This window comes from Arachis duranensis, chromosome 10, assembly GCF_000817695.3.
Source record: "Arachis duranensis cultivar V14167 chromosome 10, aradu.V14167.gnm2.J7QH, whole genome shotgun sequence".
In the NCBI taxonomy this organism is placed as follows: Eukaryota; Viridiplantae; Streptophyta; class Magnoliopsida; order Fabales; family Fabaceae; genus Arachis; species Arachis duranensis.
Window position 1 is genome coordinate 19318636 of NC_029781.3, and position 18249 is coordinate 19336884.

The window sequence follows — 18249 nt, forward strand, 5'->3', positions numbered from 1 at the left end:
GAGTTTCTCTTTTTGCTCCAAAACTTTATTAAAATCTCCACACACTAACCACAGACATGTTTTTGGTTTGTCCCAAGGAGTTTAGGAGATCCCATCCAATTATCTTTGTTTATTTGTTGCCTTTGTATTACCATAAAAACAGTTAATTCTCCATGCTTGCCCTCTTCCATTTTCTTGAATGATCATGTCCACATGGTTCCTTGACATGGATGTTATCTCTACTTCCAATGTGCTGTCCCACAAAACTGCTAATCCTCCTGACCGTTGCTTTCCTTCTCCATCACAATCGGTTCCCATAACATTAACTAATCCTCCTCTGTTTTTCACTTTTTCTCCTTGTTTTCATGAGGAACACAAGGTTGGGATCTTGTTGTTTCAAGAGCTTGTTAAGAGCTCTAACTGCCCATGGGTTTTCAAGTCCATGGCAGTTTCAACTTCGGAGTCTCATGTTTCCTGGTAAGGCTGCTTTGCAACCTCTGCCAAGTGTTCCTCCGTCTCATAATGTTGGCTCTTGGTGGGTATTTCCTCCTGATCAGTCTCTATTTTTATGGTTTCACCATTCTTCCTTTTCCCCAGCTCCATCTCCTCCTTTTTCCTTTCATCTGTGGTCTTGACCAGAGCCTCTCGTGCCGTCCTTTTCCATTTCTTGTTCTGAGTTTCATGTTTTGTTTCTTCTTGTTGGCATTTCTTTTGCTCTCCAATTTCAGTTCTAATTTGGTTCTCATCTTCATTCCCTGTCTTCTTCCCTTCCTTCACCTCCTCGGTACTTTTTCTGTGGCTTGCTTCTGCAGTCTCTTTCTCATTTGTTTGCAGGTTTGTGTCCTTCATAGTGAGGCTGGCCAATTTCGCCATCACACTCGTTTTCGCTTCTTTGTTCACCTTTGTATAGTTGTTGTTTGGCATATTTCCTTCCCCACTATGTTTTGGTTCTGCCAAATCCATTTTTGCTCCCATTGTGTCCACTATGACCCATGGTCCCCAATCTCTTGGTTTGGCCTATCACTCCACTGTGACCCATATGTCCTCCTCTTCTGATTCCACTTCCCACAGTTTGTTTCATCATGGCCTATCACTCCGCAGGCATAACAGAAGGTTGGGAGCTTTTCATACCTAAACCTGACCCACGTTGACTCATCTCTCTTGCTTCCCATCGTGATTCCTCTTCGAAGCGGTTCCGTTATCTCCATATCTACTGTTGCTTTCAGGAAGCTTTCTTTCCCTGACCCAGCTGAGAAAAGACTACATTCCTTAACTTTTCCATCTTTAGCTGCTATTTTCTTCCCCAAAACTATCGTTTTGCAATGCTCTGGCATGTTCCAAAGTTGTAGCTTGACTTCTGCTCTTGTGAACTTCATATTTGTAGGAGTTGTGTCCCTCTCCCACTTTTTAACCATGAGCCATGAATTTCTAAAAATCCATGGGTTTCCTTTCAGCATCTTCTTCATATCTGCCTCTTTATGGAAGAAAAATTGGTAAACCTTTGGCTGGATCTCCACCATTCTGAATCCCTCCGGTTTCCTCCATATATTGCTCATGGCAGTTTGAATCCATATTGGGTTTATGATCATGTCCGTGATCAGTTTCCCAACCACACTATGCATTTTTCCACTCCTCCTATTACATCACCTTCTTCAAACTCTCAAAATTCATTTAGGTCTTCTATTGTGACTTCTCTTCGTTCCGTTGTCTCTTGTGTTGTCTCTGACGACGTTCCTTCCGTCTTAAAGGATATGAAAACCGATACAATGCAGCACTTGGCGATAGTGAGGCACGATTTGTTGTAGGAAAATAGACAGCTCACTATACAAGTCTGTCTGTTAGTGTTCGGGAACCCTAGCAGACTAACAAGGAGAGAGGATTTGGGTGTATGATGTATATCAATCTTCCGAATATCATGTAACTTAAATGGAGGTTAGTATATCTTTTCGTAAAATGAAGGTATATCGTGTATTAAAATACCGTTGAATCCTAGGACGTCAGTATAAGTTACCTAAGAAAATATTCATTTCAATGTAAATTTTAAATTCAACACTTTCATGGACAGAACTACTGAACTACTTCAAGGGTAAAACTTCTTTAGAAAAATAAAATAAAATGTAAATCACCACCAACAAGGTGAGGGGCTTAAATCTTAAATGAATTAATATCAGTAATAAGTACAAGGCAAAATTCTATTCTGTTGATTAACGTAACAAATAACTAGAACATAATTATGCTTCTACACTTCTACAGACTCTGACACTATCAGACTAATCAAAGTTACACGGATGATGCACCCTAAGTAAAGAATAACAGAAATGGTAGATTGAACAAAAAAAGTCGTAAAATCAACTATTTTGTTGGTAATTTTTTAAAAGGCCCTGTTTTTCTCATTGAAGAAATTGTGCCTTACCCCAAACTTAAGCATTTTGTCGTTGCTTTCCCAGTATAATCAGCTGCAGAAGTCATTGAGTCAATTCAACTCTCTGAGCTGCAGAATGGAAATCAGTTCTCTGGACTCGATGCGACAATGCCATCAGTAGCGAGAGATGTCTTAATCCCAGACCTTTCGGAGAATGCCAAGAGAAAAAATGTGGCATCAAGGGATGCTGCAATTTTCTAGCTAATATTGCACTAAACTAAACACACTTCTTTCCATAACACACAAAATTGGTATTCAGAGTAATTCCTCAGCGCCTGTCAACTTAGCATATTCATTCTCATCTATAGTCCCTTTCTTCAGTTTCTTCAACAAGCGGTAATCTTGCATCAACTCTTCCTCATCTTCAATTGTCTGCTGAGCACGTCTCTGTCGAGCTGTTTTCTTCCTCATGGCAGTAGGTGCACTGGGAGTTTTGCTTGGCTTTTCTGGTTTTGCCTCTTTCTCCTTCTCTTTTGCTTCTTTCTTTGCTTGCAGGTTTTTCTTCCTTTGTTTTTCACGAGATTTATCTCTAAATAGTTGAAAGTATCAGCACAGGATTCCAAGAGAAAAGGAAAAATTATATTTTTATTTACAATGGAAGGCACTAAATATGAATATGGTGCATTCAACCTAAAAATACAAATTTATGCAATAAGAACTGTATAGTTTCCATCAGTCTAACATATTAGAAAGGGCATCAAAAATAAATAATTGGTTAATCTAGCTAAGACCAAGACTATTAACCCTCCACATAGCTCCAACTAGACATTGGTGAGCTTCAAATCCAGTCATGCGCATCAAGTTACTTGCTTCAATTATCGTCTCTTGGAAAATATGACAATAAGCATGATAGATTCTCTATTAAATAGAGTGGTACATTTGATGCTTTTACCACAGAAGGGTTATGCATGAATTTTGCATTTACCTGTATTTAATGTCCTCCAAATTGATATCATCAACCGGTACAAATCCCTCGGTAGAAAGTGAATGATGTTTTACCTCTGGCATTAGAGGAAGTTGCAGTAAGCCATGTCCCATGGCCAATTTACCAATTTCAAGTTCTTTCCACCTGTAAGTAGGGTGAGCATTTCTTGCAAATTATGATGCTTTAATGAATTTATAGAAAGACAAACAACACTTCTCATAAACATTGCTCACCTAAAAATATATGAACAGTGATGCTCCTTGTATGCACGGATGTAGGAAACAAATGCCCTGACTCCTTTCTCCATAACATCACGATCTTTTTTCGCAGCAGAACGAATCTGAACCATATTTTAGTAATATAGTTATCAGGAGTTGGGAAACAAGTTATAATTTTGTATTTTGTATACAATTTTCATCCAAACTTTGATAAATATAAGATTGATATGCACGTTTGTGCAAACAATCAATCAACACAAAATACATCCAAGAGTGAATCAGCATCAGCCTAAGTAGCCATCAGGGCTTTTCTTAGTAGTATCAGAGAATTTATTTCTACAAATCAGTATGTTGCCTCTATTAGAGCTCTACTGACTATTACTAACCAGCATAAAAGGGAGTCTTTATTATATTATTAAAAACTTATTAACCACTAATGAGCATGAGTGATGACTCCTACTCTTGTATGATTAAAATAGTCATGAACAAAATAAATAAGATGATGAGGGTGCAAACAAACCTGAGGTACAACATCAGGTGCATCATCAGAGAATTTTCTCTCTTGAAGAGGGACCCTTCTTATACGTAGGAATTCTACGTAAGACTCCTCCTAAACACTTATACAAGTTAGTTAACCGAAAAGGGAACACACTTGAACCTTGTATTGGGAAATGTGGAAATGCATTAAAACATGAATACACTCGACGATACCTTTGGCAATAAGAAGACAACAGCATGACCTTGTTTACCCAGCCGAGCAGTTCGACCAACTCTGTGTATGAAAACATTTGGATCTTGAGGAGGATCATACTGTGCAGAAACAGGGAACATATCAAGATCATTCAGTCAATGTATGAATTCAAATGGTAAGATATCAAGAGAACATTTGAATGACAATGAATAATTTACTTTGGCATCCAAAACCAAAAGGTGATAAAACACACCAATCAACACAAAGTCAAACTGCATATAAATATGGTCAAGAAGGTACCTGCACTATACAATCTACACCTGGTATGTCAAGTCCACGTGCTGCAACATCTGTACATAGCAGAACTCCATTTGAAAGGGATGTAAAGGAGGCTAATGCTTTCTCCCTAACAGTCTATACAGCAACAAAGAAATTCATAATCAATCAACCATACAAACAGTAAGAGTTAAGCAATACTTGAGAGTGATGAAGAAACTATCATTGATTTACAGAATATTAAGCTTCTATGTTGACAAATGGTAACAGAAAGGCTTTTACCTGCTTCATTTTTCCATGAAGAGGAACCAAGGAGAAGCCTTTCAAAACAGAGAGGCGTGGAAGGACAACTCCCCAATAGTCAACACAAGCACAAGTCATGAAATATCTGTATTGGAATCAAAATCACCTTTTGAGCAAGATACACTAAAATTTTACCACTCAGATTACACTATTGATTATGGTTAATATTTATCTCACATTATAACTTTTCTTGAGCGGTTCTTAATAAGGATGTCTACTAGCTGTGATGGCTTCTTATCTGCCTCACATTCCAAGTACTGCAAAATCAAAATGACAACAAGCTGAATATAAGAAAAAAGCTGAGCATGAATGGTGTCATGACATGAATTAGCAATACCTTAAACATATATGAATTAGGGTAGGGATGCTAGAGTCTAGCTGCTAAATACCAAATATATTGAAGTGACTTGGTGCTAAAATGGAGGAGGGAAACCATTGGATAGCAAAGTTACTTATGATATGCACTACGATGGAATACTTCATACCTCAATTTGAAGCCCAGAAGGTGTTTTTGTAGATTCAGGTTGTTTTGATGCTGCAGGAGCATTTAAAAGTTTCGCCTCTGCCCGAACTTCAACCCTCACAGGATTTCTCAATCCTGCTCTAGCAAGCTCTTCAACAGCCTCAGTTTGAGTAGCAGAAAACAGGCCAGTTCTTCGAAGCTTAGGCAAAAGAGATATAATGGAAGTTATCTGCTTCTGGAATCCCATATCTAAGAGTCTATCAGCCTCGTCTAAAATCAAAATCTGTAAGCACAGTTATAAACACAATACTGTCATCTTCCAAAGTGGTAAAAAGCAAAATCAAACCAAGCATTCTATCACTTTAAGTCAAATTTTCCAGGTGAACCTAGTTCATAACATTGCATCGTTAAGTCTTGGACTTTTGGTCCTCTGCTAAGTGAAAAATGCATATGTCCCATAAAAGATCAAGAACCACATTAAACCTCCAACATTCTTTCTAAAGTTATATATGCACACTATCTCACACACGCACACACATGCAAACATAGTCACATACTATCAAATCATCCTTGAAGACTAACTGTGAAACCGAAAAGTATTATATACCTCGAAGTTTTTGAAATCCAAGAAATCCATCCGGTTCATTATGTCATACAACCGCCCAGGTGTGCCAATTAGTATGTTAGCGCCTTCTTCCTCTATCTTCTTCATGTCTGATTTCACTTCAACTCCACCAACAAGCAGCATGGACTTAACATTCGCTAAAGTTGAAATGAAAGGTTGTGCTACATGATATATTTGATGTGATAGCTCCCTTGTGGGGGATATGATTATTCCTAGTACCTAGTATAAGAAAAAAAAAAAAAAAACAAACAAACAAACAGCATTTAACACACTTCTATCCAGTAACCCCTATTCCAAGTCTTTCATTCCCCAAAGTCATAGCAGCTAAAAATAAATAATTAAAGAGGCCAATGGAATTTTATCCTTCCAAGCTGAAAGGTTAATAGTTGAATGATACTTATTCGAATACTAGTCTTTAATATACCTTATAAATTTCAATTACCAAGCTTCATACAGTGGTACAAAAGAAAAGTAACTGGTGAAGAACGAACCTGATGAGGCTTGGGGTTAGAAGAGGAGCGTCGAAGAATCTCGACGAGAGGGACGACAAAAGCTAGGGTTTTGCCTGAACCAGTGGCGGCGTCGACGGCGACATCCTTGAAGCTGCAGAGCAAGGGAATGGTGGCGGCTTGAACCGGCGTGCAGAAGTTGAACCCGGATTCCGATAAAGCTTCGAGAACCTTCTCTGATAGCGGCGGATTCAGCTCCGAAAAGCGCGTGGTGGTTAAGGCCTTGTTTGGGAGTTCGAATTCCATTGTAATGGTGCGTCGCAAACCTCTACGCTCCGCCGTCGCTCAGTGATTTTGTAACTTTTGTTTTCCTTATTTTCTGATTTGTTGGTTTCGTAGGTAGGTTAATGCAATTTGCATGGAGGTCCTCCCTGGGTCCTTATTTGCTCAATGACCCTGTCATTTGTTGCGACCTTTTTTTTTTAAACTCTACCAATTATAAAATGAAATAGGTCAAATTGCTCCCAGAAAAATTGCGTCATCTAAGTTTTAATCTCCAAAAAATTTTTTTAGTCAAATTTATCCCAAGGTTCAGAAAACCAGACCAGTCATCAAACCGCTCTAGTTACTGGTTTACTAATTCATTGGTTCAACCGGTTCAACCAAAAAAACCGTTTTATAATAAACACCTGATTCTATAAAAATTCAATGAATAAAGCAACTGGTTCTAAACACTCTTCTACTGCATTTTTTTAACTTCAAAAGGGGATCATAAACAACTAGTTCTATGAATAAACAAACTACAATGATATGCAATGCCAAAAATAGGCCAATGATAAAATAATAAAGGGTTTTTCTCTTCAATTCTATGTTCAAGCTTGTAGCATACCAGAATCAACAGAACAATACCATTAAAATAGTTTTCTTTCTTAATTCTTATATACCTCAAAGAATTTCCTACAAAATGAAAATTGAACACAACACACAGCTTTAAAACAAAAACAAAACAACACTCAGAAATCAATCACCTCTTCTAAACACAGCCTTAAAACAAAACAGAACAACATTCAGAGTATGAGCATTAATCACAAAAAATTGATTTCTGAAACAACGAAAACAGCAGAACAACATTCAGAGTTTGAGCATTGATCACAAAATATTGATTTATGAAACAAAACAAAAACAGAAGAACAACATTCAGAGTTTGAGCATTGATTGATAACAAAAAATTGATTTCTGAAACAAAACAAACACTGCAAAACCAACAGAACAGCATTTAGAGTTTGAGCATTGATCACAGAAATTTAATTTCTGAAACAAAACAAACAATCAACAAAACAATGAAAACAGAATTTTTTTTTTCCCTTCAGAAGAAGAAAACAATGAAAACATGAGGCATATAATAAATCAATGATCACCAATATCCAGCAAGAATCTCAAAGACAACAATAAATACACAACAACAATTTAGCAAATAAACAAGAACAAGACCTAAATAGAAAATCCAACAAATTAAATCGTAGAAACCTAACAATTTAGCAAATTAAAACAACAGCAGCCCAACAATTTAGCAAATTATCAACTTAACAAGTTCAAGAACAGAAAATCACAACAAAAAAAAATAAAATAAAAATAACAGAAGAACAACAGAACAACAACACAAGAACAATTAGCAAATTAACAAGTTCACACTAACAGTTAAAATTTACCAGAAGAACACTAATTCAAGTGGAATCATCATGCTAATATGTTTTCTACAAAGATGCTCTTTGTGCAGCTAAAATTTCCTAATTACTAAGATCCAATTATTCTAATTTCACATGCAATCAACTTACTAAGTTTCTAAAGCTAGAAATGATAAAACCAACCCGAAATATGGTTAAAGCATTTAATCAAACATGTTGAGTGCGGTAAACTTGAAACGAAATAAGAGAATTCAAAACTTAGTATCAATGTGATAGAGAAGAGAACATAACCATTGGATACTTTAATTCAGTCTATCAAAAAAACCCAAACCACTTGCAAATCAAATAGTTACTTATTGTAACAGAAATAAGAAGTTGCAGAGTTTGAAGCAGAGTATTGGTGTTGTGTGAGTGTATTGTCTGGTGGTGGGTTTAGGGAACTCACGGCGGCGACAAAAGAGAGCAGTTCGACGGCTAGGTGGAGCGCGCGGGTTGGTCGCAGAGTTTGAAGCAGGGCAACGTGGCTTCCAGACGAACGCGAACCCGACGGTGAACGGCGAGTGAACACGAACGGTGAACGCCGAGTAAACTTGAACGGCGAAGAACGCGAACGAAGACGACGGCTGAACGAAGACGCGAACGTTAACGGCAACCAACGGCGGCGGAAGCGCGGCTGAGCAGACAAAGACGATGGACGCCGAGCTCGAGGAAGCAGCTGCGATCGGTGACAGCGAACGGGGGTTGAAGACTTGGAGCACGAGGGAAGCTAGATAGACGGCCGGACGGCGGCAGTATGCCACTCCTTGCGGCGGCGGTGGTGTAGGCTTACAGTTCTAGGTTTTTTGGCTGAGTTTCTGTGAATGAAAGAAAGGGAGGGAGAAAGGGAGCAAGAAACGAAGGAGCTTCAGGACCAAGAGTGAAAGTAAGCAAATTTGGCAAAAACGACGCCGTTTCTTTTAAATTCCTTGTCCGGTTCAATCGGCCGGTTCGACGGTTCTCCTCTAGTTTTTAGAGAAATGGTTTTAGGGGGCAAACCAGACCTTAATTACTGCCGGTTCATGATTAGACCGGTCAAACCGACCGATCCGGTCTGATTTTTCGAACATTGATTTATCCCTAAAAAATTTTAAATTAGTCACATTAGTCTTTCTGTCACTTCCTTCACTAACGCTATTAACAGAAACTAACCTAATATGTTAAATTACACCTCACCATATAAAACGATGTCAATTTAAGTCAAGAAGAAATGATTCATCAAAACGGTATAAGAATCCGCCTTTCGATAAACTATTAATGAAGCAGGTCTAATGATAAAAAAAGAAAATAAATTAGAAAATGATAATCAACAGGTCAAATTTGACTAGTTGACTTAACGAGGGTAATTAATTTCTCAAAGTCAAATTTGACTAGTAAAAAGTAAACATTTGCATGCTAGTGATTTATTTTTTCACTAAAGACTTTTTGAACCAGAAATTCATTTTTAGTTACGATTTTGCGTGAGACGAGAAAAAAATAGTAACCGAAAAACTCAGAATCAATGGTAAAAATAAATTCTATCTTAATAATTGTGCCCAAAATTAATATTAGTCATCCATTCATAATTTATTTCTTTAAAAATAAATCTTAGTCATTAATTATTTTACCATAAGGTAAAAATTACCTCGAATCGAATTTTTTACTAGTATTCTACAAACGACTCCTAAAAACCCAGAATCCTCTTACTTGCCACCCAAGTAACTCACTCCTCCCTCTTAGTCTATGTGTTGAGATTATCTTAGCCTCTCACCCCTCTCTGCTGTGTTTTTAACCCCGAGTAACTACGGTTAATTGTGGATAAGCTCGACATGCGAGCGCTGACCAAACTTCCTCATTTTTAAGCCCTTCTTCATTAATACTTATCTCTAGACCACGAAAATTTTCAGCCCTTTTACCACAATTAATTCAGCCAATACTTTGAATTTTTATTTAAAGAAACCTGGCTCACAAATTTTACAAACACTTATGCATTTTTACCGAATTCTTAAGAGAGAAAGAGAGAAAAATATTGTACCTTTTCTCTACATTTCAGCCTTGATTTCAGCAGTTCTTCCATTATTTTTCATGTGTTCTTCAAAAATTCAAGTAATACAAACATAATTTCTTGCCCATTTTTACTAATTCTTGCATTTTTATCGAAAATTCAGCAAGGTGAGCTCTTGTTCCTTCTCTATTCTTTTTAGTTCTTTTAGCAGTGGCCATGATAAATTCTTGCTCTCTTTCTTGTATATAAAACCCCTCTTGAAGTCCATATGGAGCACACCTAAGGAGTCAGAGAAATTCAAGTTCAAAGTAGTTAATTTCATCACTTTTTTGCGATACTTTTTTGCCAAAAAAAATACTGCACCACCATCAACCATGTCTCTACCTTTTTGTGAGTATTTTCTAGTGTATGAAAGGTCTAAGAACTGAATTAAATAAGAGGTAAGGGATGGGATTAGATAGAATATATTTGTACTTGATTAGGTGTTCATATAAGTCACTTTGTAGTAATTTTATGCTTGATTTTTAATTCTAGTGATGCTTCTCTATTTTTGGATTATTATTTGAGTGTTATATGAAGCTAATTTGCCTATAAAAATTGTATAAAACTACTAAAATTATTTGGAACACTTGGAGTTTAAATTTTAAGTCTTAAACATCACTAAAAATGGATAAAAATGTAAAACTATATTTTTAAAAATTTCAGCCCCTTCAAACCTGAAAAGCCACATCCTAATGAGTTAAAAAAATTTAGAAAAATAGTTTTAATCCTATGAAACAAGTGGATAAAAATAAAAGGGTGTTATAGTCATTTTTGGGTAAAAAAAATTAAAAATATAATTTAATTTAAATTTCAATAAAATTTTGAACTTAGTGTCATTAGGGATAAAATAATAATTATATAAATTAATTAGATCAAAATTATAATTAAAATAAATTTTTGAATTTAATAAAGGTTTTAATAAAAGTTAGAAGTAAAATGGTAAAAAAAAGTAACTAAAATAAATAAATAAATTAATAAAACATAAAATGATCTTTTAGGCTCCTAAGGGTAAAAATTGGTATTAATAACATTATTAGGATAATTTGGTCATAGAAAAATATTAGGGTTAATTCGGTAAAGTTTTAACACTAAATAAAATTAAATGAAAAAACTAGATCACTTAGAGATAAATTGGTAATTTTAGGTATAAAGTAAAAACAATTAAAAATGATTAATAAACTTAATAAAAGATAAAAAGGTATGTTAGGAATGATAAGAGGGTAAAATGGTATAATAATAATATTAGCGGTGAAAGCGTCACTAAAAGTATAAAAAAATGATAAAAAATGAAGTTGTGTACAAAATGGCATAATTGAAAATATATAAAAGTACCAAGGAAAAATAGTGAATGTGACAAAGGTTAAGAGATTTGAAGAGAAGAGACCGCATATAAGTTTTTATAAAAGAAAAGGATAGAGAAGTCCCTTAGAGATAAAGTTTATTGAAAAGTGTTGCGGGAAGAGAAAACTGTAAACCCCAAGGTGATAAGAGATTATCTGGGGAGGAGGAGCATCTGCTTTGATGGAACCAAAACCATCATAAGAGAATATCTAGGGAGGAGGAGTTTCTGCTCCGACGGAACCATAACCATAAGATCTGGGGATGCCCACTTTATATTAAAACCTATTTCTCCAACTGTTAGCATACTATGGCATCAAGTTTTGCGACGATTGCCAGTTGCCAGAATGCACGTGCCTTTGTCCATTAGGCACATATGCAGAATGTACGCAGTTGAAAAAATCATATTCGGGCTTAGTCCCAGGTAATGTCAGGTTAAGAGTAGTCAACCAACGCACGAGCTCATGGCCTACATAGGCGAGACATGCATCATACTTGGTTGCTGTATTTTGATTTTGATTTATCTCTGCTTCCTGTATTCTGTTATTGTTTACTATTCTACTATATACTTGTACTTGTACTTGTTTGTGTGACTTACCAACACAACTGTGCGAACTCGTAAACTTAGGCTGCGAAACCTCTTAGGTTTCTCGTGTAGTACCCTATTGGGAACCTTAGGTTCTCACCCCATTACTTCCTCTCGTTCTGCAGATTGGAACCAACATGATCTTCTTTGAGTTTTTCGCATTTGGACAGGCGAGCAGCAACATCACGGGTGTGTCCGATAACTCTCTCCTTGCTTTAACACAGTGTTTCCTCAGCTACCAAGATATCCATGAGAAGCAGCAACAGTAGTCGTCGTCCTTGCCCTTGCTCTATATAAACTTTTAGAGGGCTAGGTACTTTTGTAAATATCTATATAAATAAGCTAAAACGAGTCCTAGATTCGGGTGACTCTTGTGAGTCGAGGCCTGTTAGTATAAATAATGGAGTCTATAAATATTTTCATGAAAAAGCAACAACGTACCTGATGAGCGAAAGTTATAGCTCACGGATACCGACAAGTACACTGGAACGCTCAAGTAATACCACAGTGAGTAGATATCGTTCCCACGAGGATTAAAGGATTGAAGCAAGCAATTATCATATTAAACGCCTAATTAGATTAATAAAACCTGGATTGATGAGGGCAAGATTGTGTCTTCCTGAGAGCTTGAAAACTTTGAATACTTGAATGCTTACGGCCAGAGAACTTGAATGTTGAATTGAGAGACGACACTAATGGAGAAAGTCAAGGGTTTCAGAGATATATATACTCTTAGAGAAATCAAATCTTGTTTACTACTTATCTTGAAGTATGCAAAGATCTTTCACAACAAATCTTTAGTAACTGATTTTCAATTTCTTGGTTTCTCATTTTCTCAATAATTAATTAGTCGTCAATTAATTGATCAAAGAGGTTAAGCACAAAAACTGATTTAAATTCAAATAAGATTTAAAAGTAGTCCTTAGGTCAAATTATATGTCATGTATTCAAGTTAGTCCTATCCAATTAAATCTTAGAAGAAAAACACAATTTTTAAAAGTTGTTCTAATCCGAATTATATGTCACTTTTAAAAATTAGAGTGGTTGAAAATTATGTATGGCCACACACTAATTGAACCACTATTCCTAGCCAAATTCAAGGAGTCATGTGAAAGAGTTTTCAAGCTATAATTCAAATATTAAACTTTCTAATTATAATAAAAGAATTCAAAAGAGATTATCATACATTTCGATACTTGGTATGCAAAATCATAAATCACACTTTTCACAACTCCGCATAGCTGACTAGCAAGTGCACTGGGTCGTCCAAGTAATACCTTACGTGAGTAAGGGTTGATCCCACGGAGATTGACGACTTGAAGCAAGCTATGGTCATCTTGTAAATCTCAGTCAGGCGGATTCAAATGGTTATGAGATTTTGATAATTAAAATATAAATAAAGCAAAAAATAAAATAAAGTTACTTATGTAGTTCCTTGGTGGGAATTTCAGATAAGCGTTTAGAGATGCTTTGTTGCCTCTGAACCTCTGCTTTCCTATTGTCCTCATCCAATCATGCGTACTCCCTTCCATGGCAAGCTGTATGTTGGTGGATCACCGTTGTCAATGGCTACCATCTGTCCTCTAAGTGAAAACATGTCATCTACGGTTTCTCGCATGGCTAATCAGCTGTCGGTTCTCGATCATGTCGGAATAGAATACATTTATTCTTTTGTACGCTGTCACTGCGCCCAACAGTCACGAGTTTGAAGCTCGTCAATGTCATCCCATCCCAGATCCTACTTGAAATACCACAGACAAGGTTTAGACTTTTCAGATCTCAAAAATGCTGCCAATTGATTCTAGTTATACCACGAAGGTTCTAGCGTAACAGATTCAAATGCTCTGTTGTCAGGAGAGGTGATTCAAATCCGTGGGTCAAAGACCAAAGAGAGTATACTCCAGCTGTCGCCCAATGACTACATTGAACATCATGTAGACCACTTTATGGTTGTCAGGCACACGGATCTTGGCTAAGCGAGTAACGAAGATTGAGTGATTGTCACGGGTCACCCCTTCATTCTGACTTAACTGAATTAAGTACAAGAGTATATCTTGGAGGAGAAGTAAGCGTGAATTGAAGGAAAAACAATAGTACTTGCATTAATACTCGAGGAACAGCAGAGCTCCTCACCTTAGTCTGTGAGGTGTAGAAACTCTATCGTTGGAAAATACATAAGAACAAGGTCTAGGCATGGCCGAATGGCCAATCTCCCCAATTAGCATAATACAATCGAAATATGGTTCAAAGACCTGATCAAAGGATCGAAAAGTGGTCCAAAGATATGAATACAATAGTAAAAAGTGCTATTTATACTAAACTAGTAAACAAGGTTTACAGAAAATGAGTAGATAGTGCAGAAATCTACTTCCGAGGCCCACTTGGTGTGTGTTTGGGCTGAGCATTGAAGCTTTCATGTGCATAGGCTCTTCTTGGAGTTTAAACGCCAGTTTTGGTGCCAGTTTGGGCGTTTAACTCCAGCTTTGGTGCTAGTTCTGGCATTTTACGCCAGAAAAGGGTCTCTGGTGGACGTTTGGATGCCAGTTTGGGCCATCAAATCTCGGACAAAGTATGGACTATTATATATTGCTGGAAATCCCAAGATGTCTAATGTCCAACGCAATTGAGAGCGCACCAATTGGGTTTCTGTAGCTCCAGAAAATCCACTTCGAGTGCAGGGAGATCAGAATCCAACAGCATCTGCAGTCCTTTCTCAGCCTCTGAATTAGATTTTTGCTGAGGTCCCTCAATTTCAGCTAGAAAATACTTGAAATTATAGAAAAACACACAAACTCATAGTAAAGTCCAGAAATATGAATTTTGTATGAAAACTAATAAAAATATACTAAAAAGTAACTAAAACATACTAGAAACTATCTAAAAACAATGCCAAAAAGCGTATAAATTATCCGCTCATCACAACACCAAACTTAAATTGTTTCTTGTCCCCAAGAAACTAAAAACAAAATAGGATAAAAAGAAGAGAATATACAATAAAGCCCAAAATATCAATGAAGCTTAGTTATAATTAGATGAGCGGGACTTGTAGCTTTTTGCTTTTGAACAATTTTGTTATCTCACTTTATCCTTTGAAATTCAGAATGATTGGCATCTATAGGAACTCAGAATTATGATAGTGTTATTGGTTCTCCTAGTTCAGTATGTTGATTCTTGAAGACAGCTATTTATGAGTCTTGGCCGTGACCCTAAGCATCTTGTTTTCCAGTATTACCACCGGATACATAAATACCATAGATACATAACTGGGTGAACCTTTTCAGATTGTGACTCAGCTTTGCTAGAGTCCCTAGTTAGAGGTGTCCAGAGTTCTTAAACACACTCTCTTTGCTTTGGATCACGACTTTAACCATTCAGTCTCAAGCTTTATTGGACCTTCATGACACAAGCACATGGTTAGGGACAGCTTGACTTAGCCGCTTAGGCCAGGATTTTATTCCTTTGGGCCTTCCTATTCACTGATGCTCAAAGTCTTGGATCCTCTTTACCCTTGCCTTTTGGTTTAAAGGGCTACTGGCTTTTTCTACTTGCTTCTTTTTTTTTTCTTTTTCTTTCTTTTTTTTCGCTACTCTTTTTTTCTGCAAGCTTTTTCTTTTTCACTGCTTTTTCTTGCTTCAAGAATCAAATTTATGGTTTTTCAGATTATCAATAACATTTCTCTTTTTTCGTTATTCTTTCAAGAGCCAATAATTTTAACATTCATAAACTTTACTATAAAAAATATGCACTGTTTAAGCATTCATTCAGAAAACAAAAAGTATTGCCACCACATCAAAATAATTAAACTAATTTCAAGATAAAATTCGAAATTCATGTACTTCTTGTTCTTTTTTAATTAGGAATATTTTTCATTTAAGAAAGGTGAAGGATTCATAGGACATTCATAGCTTCAAGGCATAGACGCTAGACACTAATGATCATGTAATAAAGGCACAACACATAGACAAAACATAAAGCATAGGAAACCAAAATACAGAAAAATAAGAACAAGGAAATTAAAGAACGGGTCCACCTTAGTGATGGTGGCTAGTTCTTCCTCTTGAAGATCCTATGGAGTGCTTAAGCTCCTTAATATCTCTTCCTTGTCTTTGTTGCTCCTCCCTCATGGCCCTTTGGTCCTCTCTTATTTCATGGAGGATAATGGAGTGCTCTTGGTGCTCCACCCTTAGTTGCTCAATATTGGAACTCAAATCCCCTAAAGAGGTGTTGAGTTGCTCCCAATAGTTGTGTAGAAGAAAATGCATCCCTTGAAGCATCTCAGGGATTTCTTGATGAGGGACTTCTTCATGCTCTTGTTGAGGTTCATGAGTGGGCTCTCTTGTTTGCTCCATCCTCTTTTTAGTGATGGGCTTGTCCTCTTCAATGAGGATGTCTTCTTCTATGACAATTCTGACTAAATTACATAGGTGACAGATGAGAGGAGGAAAGGCTAACCTTGCCAAAGTGGAGGGCTTGTCAGCCACCTTGTATAGTTCTAGAGGTATGATCTCATGAACTTCCACTTCCTCTCCAATTATGATACTATGAATCATGATAGCCCGATCCACAGTTACTTCAGATCGGTTGCTAGTAGGAATGATAGAGCGTTGGATGAACTTCAACCATCCTCTAGCCACAGGCTTAAGGTCCGGCCTTCTTAGTTGAACTGGCTTGCCCTTGGAATCTCTCTTCCATTGAGCTCCTTCCACATAGATGTCCTTGAGTACTTGGTCCAACCTTTGATCAAAGTTGACTCTTCTAGTGAAAGGATGATAATTTCCTCTCATGATTGGGAAGTTGAACGCCAATCTCACATTATCCAGACTGAAATATAAGTATTTCCCCCGGACCATTGTGAGCCAATTCTTCGGGTCCAGGTTCATACTTTGATCATGGTTCTTAGTGATCCATGCATTAGCATAGAACTCTTGAACCATTAAGATTCCGACTTGTTGAATGGGATTGGAGAGAGCTTCCCATCCTCTTCTCCTAATCTCATGCCGGATCTCCAGATATTCGCTCCTTTTGAGCTTGAAGGGGACCTCGGGGATCACCTTTTTCTTGGCCACAACTTCATAGAGGTGGTCTTGATGGACCTTTGAGATGAATCTCTTCATCTCCCATGACTCAGAGGTAGAAGCAAATGCCTTCCCTTTTCTCTTTCTAAAGGTTTCTCCGGTCGTAGGTGCCATTAATGGTTATAGAAAAATAAAAAGCAGCGCTTTTTCTACACCAAACTTAAAAGGTTTGCTCGTCCTCGAGTAAAAGAAGAAAGAAGAGAGTAGAAGAAGAAGAGAAGTGGGAGATAGATGCTTGAAAGGGTTCGGCCAAGGGGGCGTTTTGAGTGTATGTGATGTGTGAAAATGAAGGAGTAAGGAGGGGTATTTATAGGATAAGAGAGGGAGTTGGTTCGCGTGAGAAGGGGTGGGTTTGGGAGGGAAATGGTTTGAATTTGAGTGGGTGGGAGTAGGTGGGTTGTATGATGGGTTTTTGAGAATTAGGGGATGGATGTGAGTGGTGAAGAGAATATGGGGAAGAGGGTAAGATTTGATAGGTGAGTGGTGTTTTGGGTAGAGTGTTATAGAGATGTGTAAAGAGGAGAGAGAGTGAGGTGGGGTAGGTGGGGATCCTGTGGGGTCCACAGATCCTGAGGTGTCAAGGATTTTTCATCCCTGCACCTCCTTGGCATTAAAATGCCCTCTATGTGGCATTTCTGGCGTTTAAACGCCAGTCTACTGCCCTTTTCTGGCGTTTAAACGCCAGTCTGCATGCCAGTTCTGGCATTTAACGCCTAGAATGGTGCCAGATGAGGCATTTAAACGCCCATTTTTCTTCCTTTACATGCGTTTAAACGCCAGTTTACCTGCCAGTTCTGGCGCTTAACGCCCAGAATGGTGCCAGGCTGGGCGTTAAACGCCCATTTTGGTATCCTTACTGGCGTTTAAATGTCAGTAGGCTCGTCCTCCTGGGTGTGTTATTTTTGATGCTGTTTTTTATTTTTACTTTAATTTTTGCAGTTGTTTTTGTGACTCCACATGATCATCATCCTAAAGAAAATATAAAATAACCATGGAAAATAAAATGAAAGAGTAATTAATATAGATAAATAAAATTGGGTTGCCTCCCAATAAGCGCTTTTTTAATGTCAATAGCTTGACAGGAAGCTCTTACAGAGCTTTACAGATGCTCAGAGCATGATTGTGGCCTCCCAACACCAAACTTAGAAGTTG

General features: G+C 37.3%; 1 protein-coding gene across 2 annotated transcripts; it reads right to left on the bottom strand.

Moving 5' to 3' along the window:
• Positions 1 to 2121: 2121 nt before the first annotated feature.
• On the bottom strand, positions 2122 to 8947 carry LOC107469374 (DEAD-box ATP-dependent RNA helicase 18). 2 transcript variants are annotated; one of them, XM_052255305.1, is made up of 12 exons: positions 8482 to 8947; positions 6394 to 6807; positions 5885 to 6121; positions 5300 to 5560; positions 4992 to 5071; positions 4794 to 4899; positions 4536 to 4649; positions 4256 to 4354; positions 4065 to 4154; positions 3560 to 3666; positions 3327 to 3470; positions 2122 to 2930 (listed from the first exon to the last, which is right to left on the bottom strand). In XM_052255305.1, exons 2-12 carry the CDS (start codon positions 6655 to 6657, stop codon positions 2657 to 2659), a joined length of 1776 nt encoding a protein of 591 aa, XP_052111265.1. In that variant the 5' UTR covers positions 6658 to 6807; positions 8482 to 8947; the 3' UTR covers positions 2122 to 2656. The 2 variants fall into 2 exon arrangements, with proteins under 2 accessions (XP_052111265.1, XP_020989301.1); XM_021133642.2 differs by having other exon boundaries at positions 6394 to 6840.
• Between the last annotated feature and the right edge of the window lie 9302 nt (positions 8948 to 18249).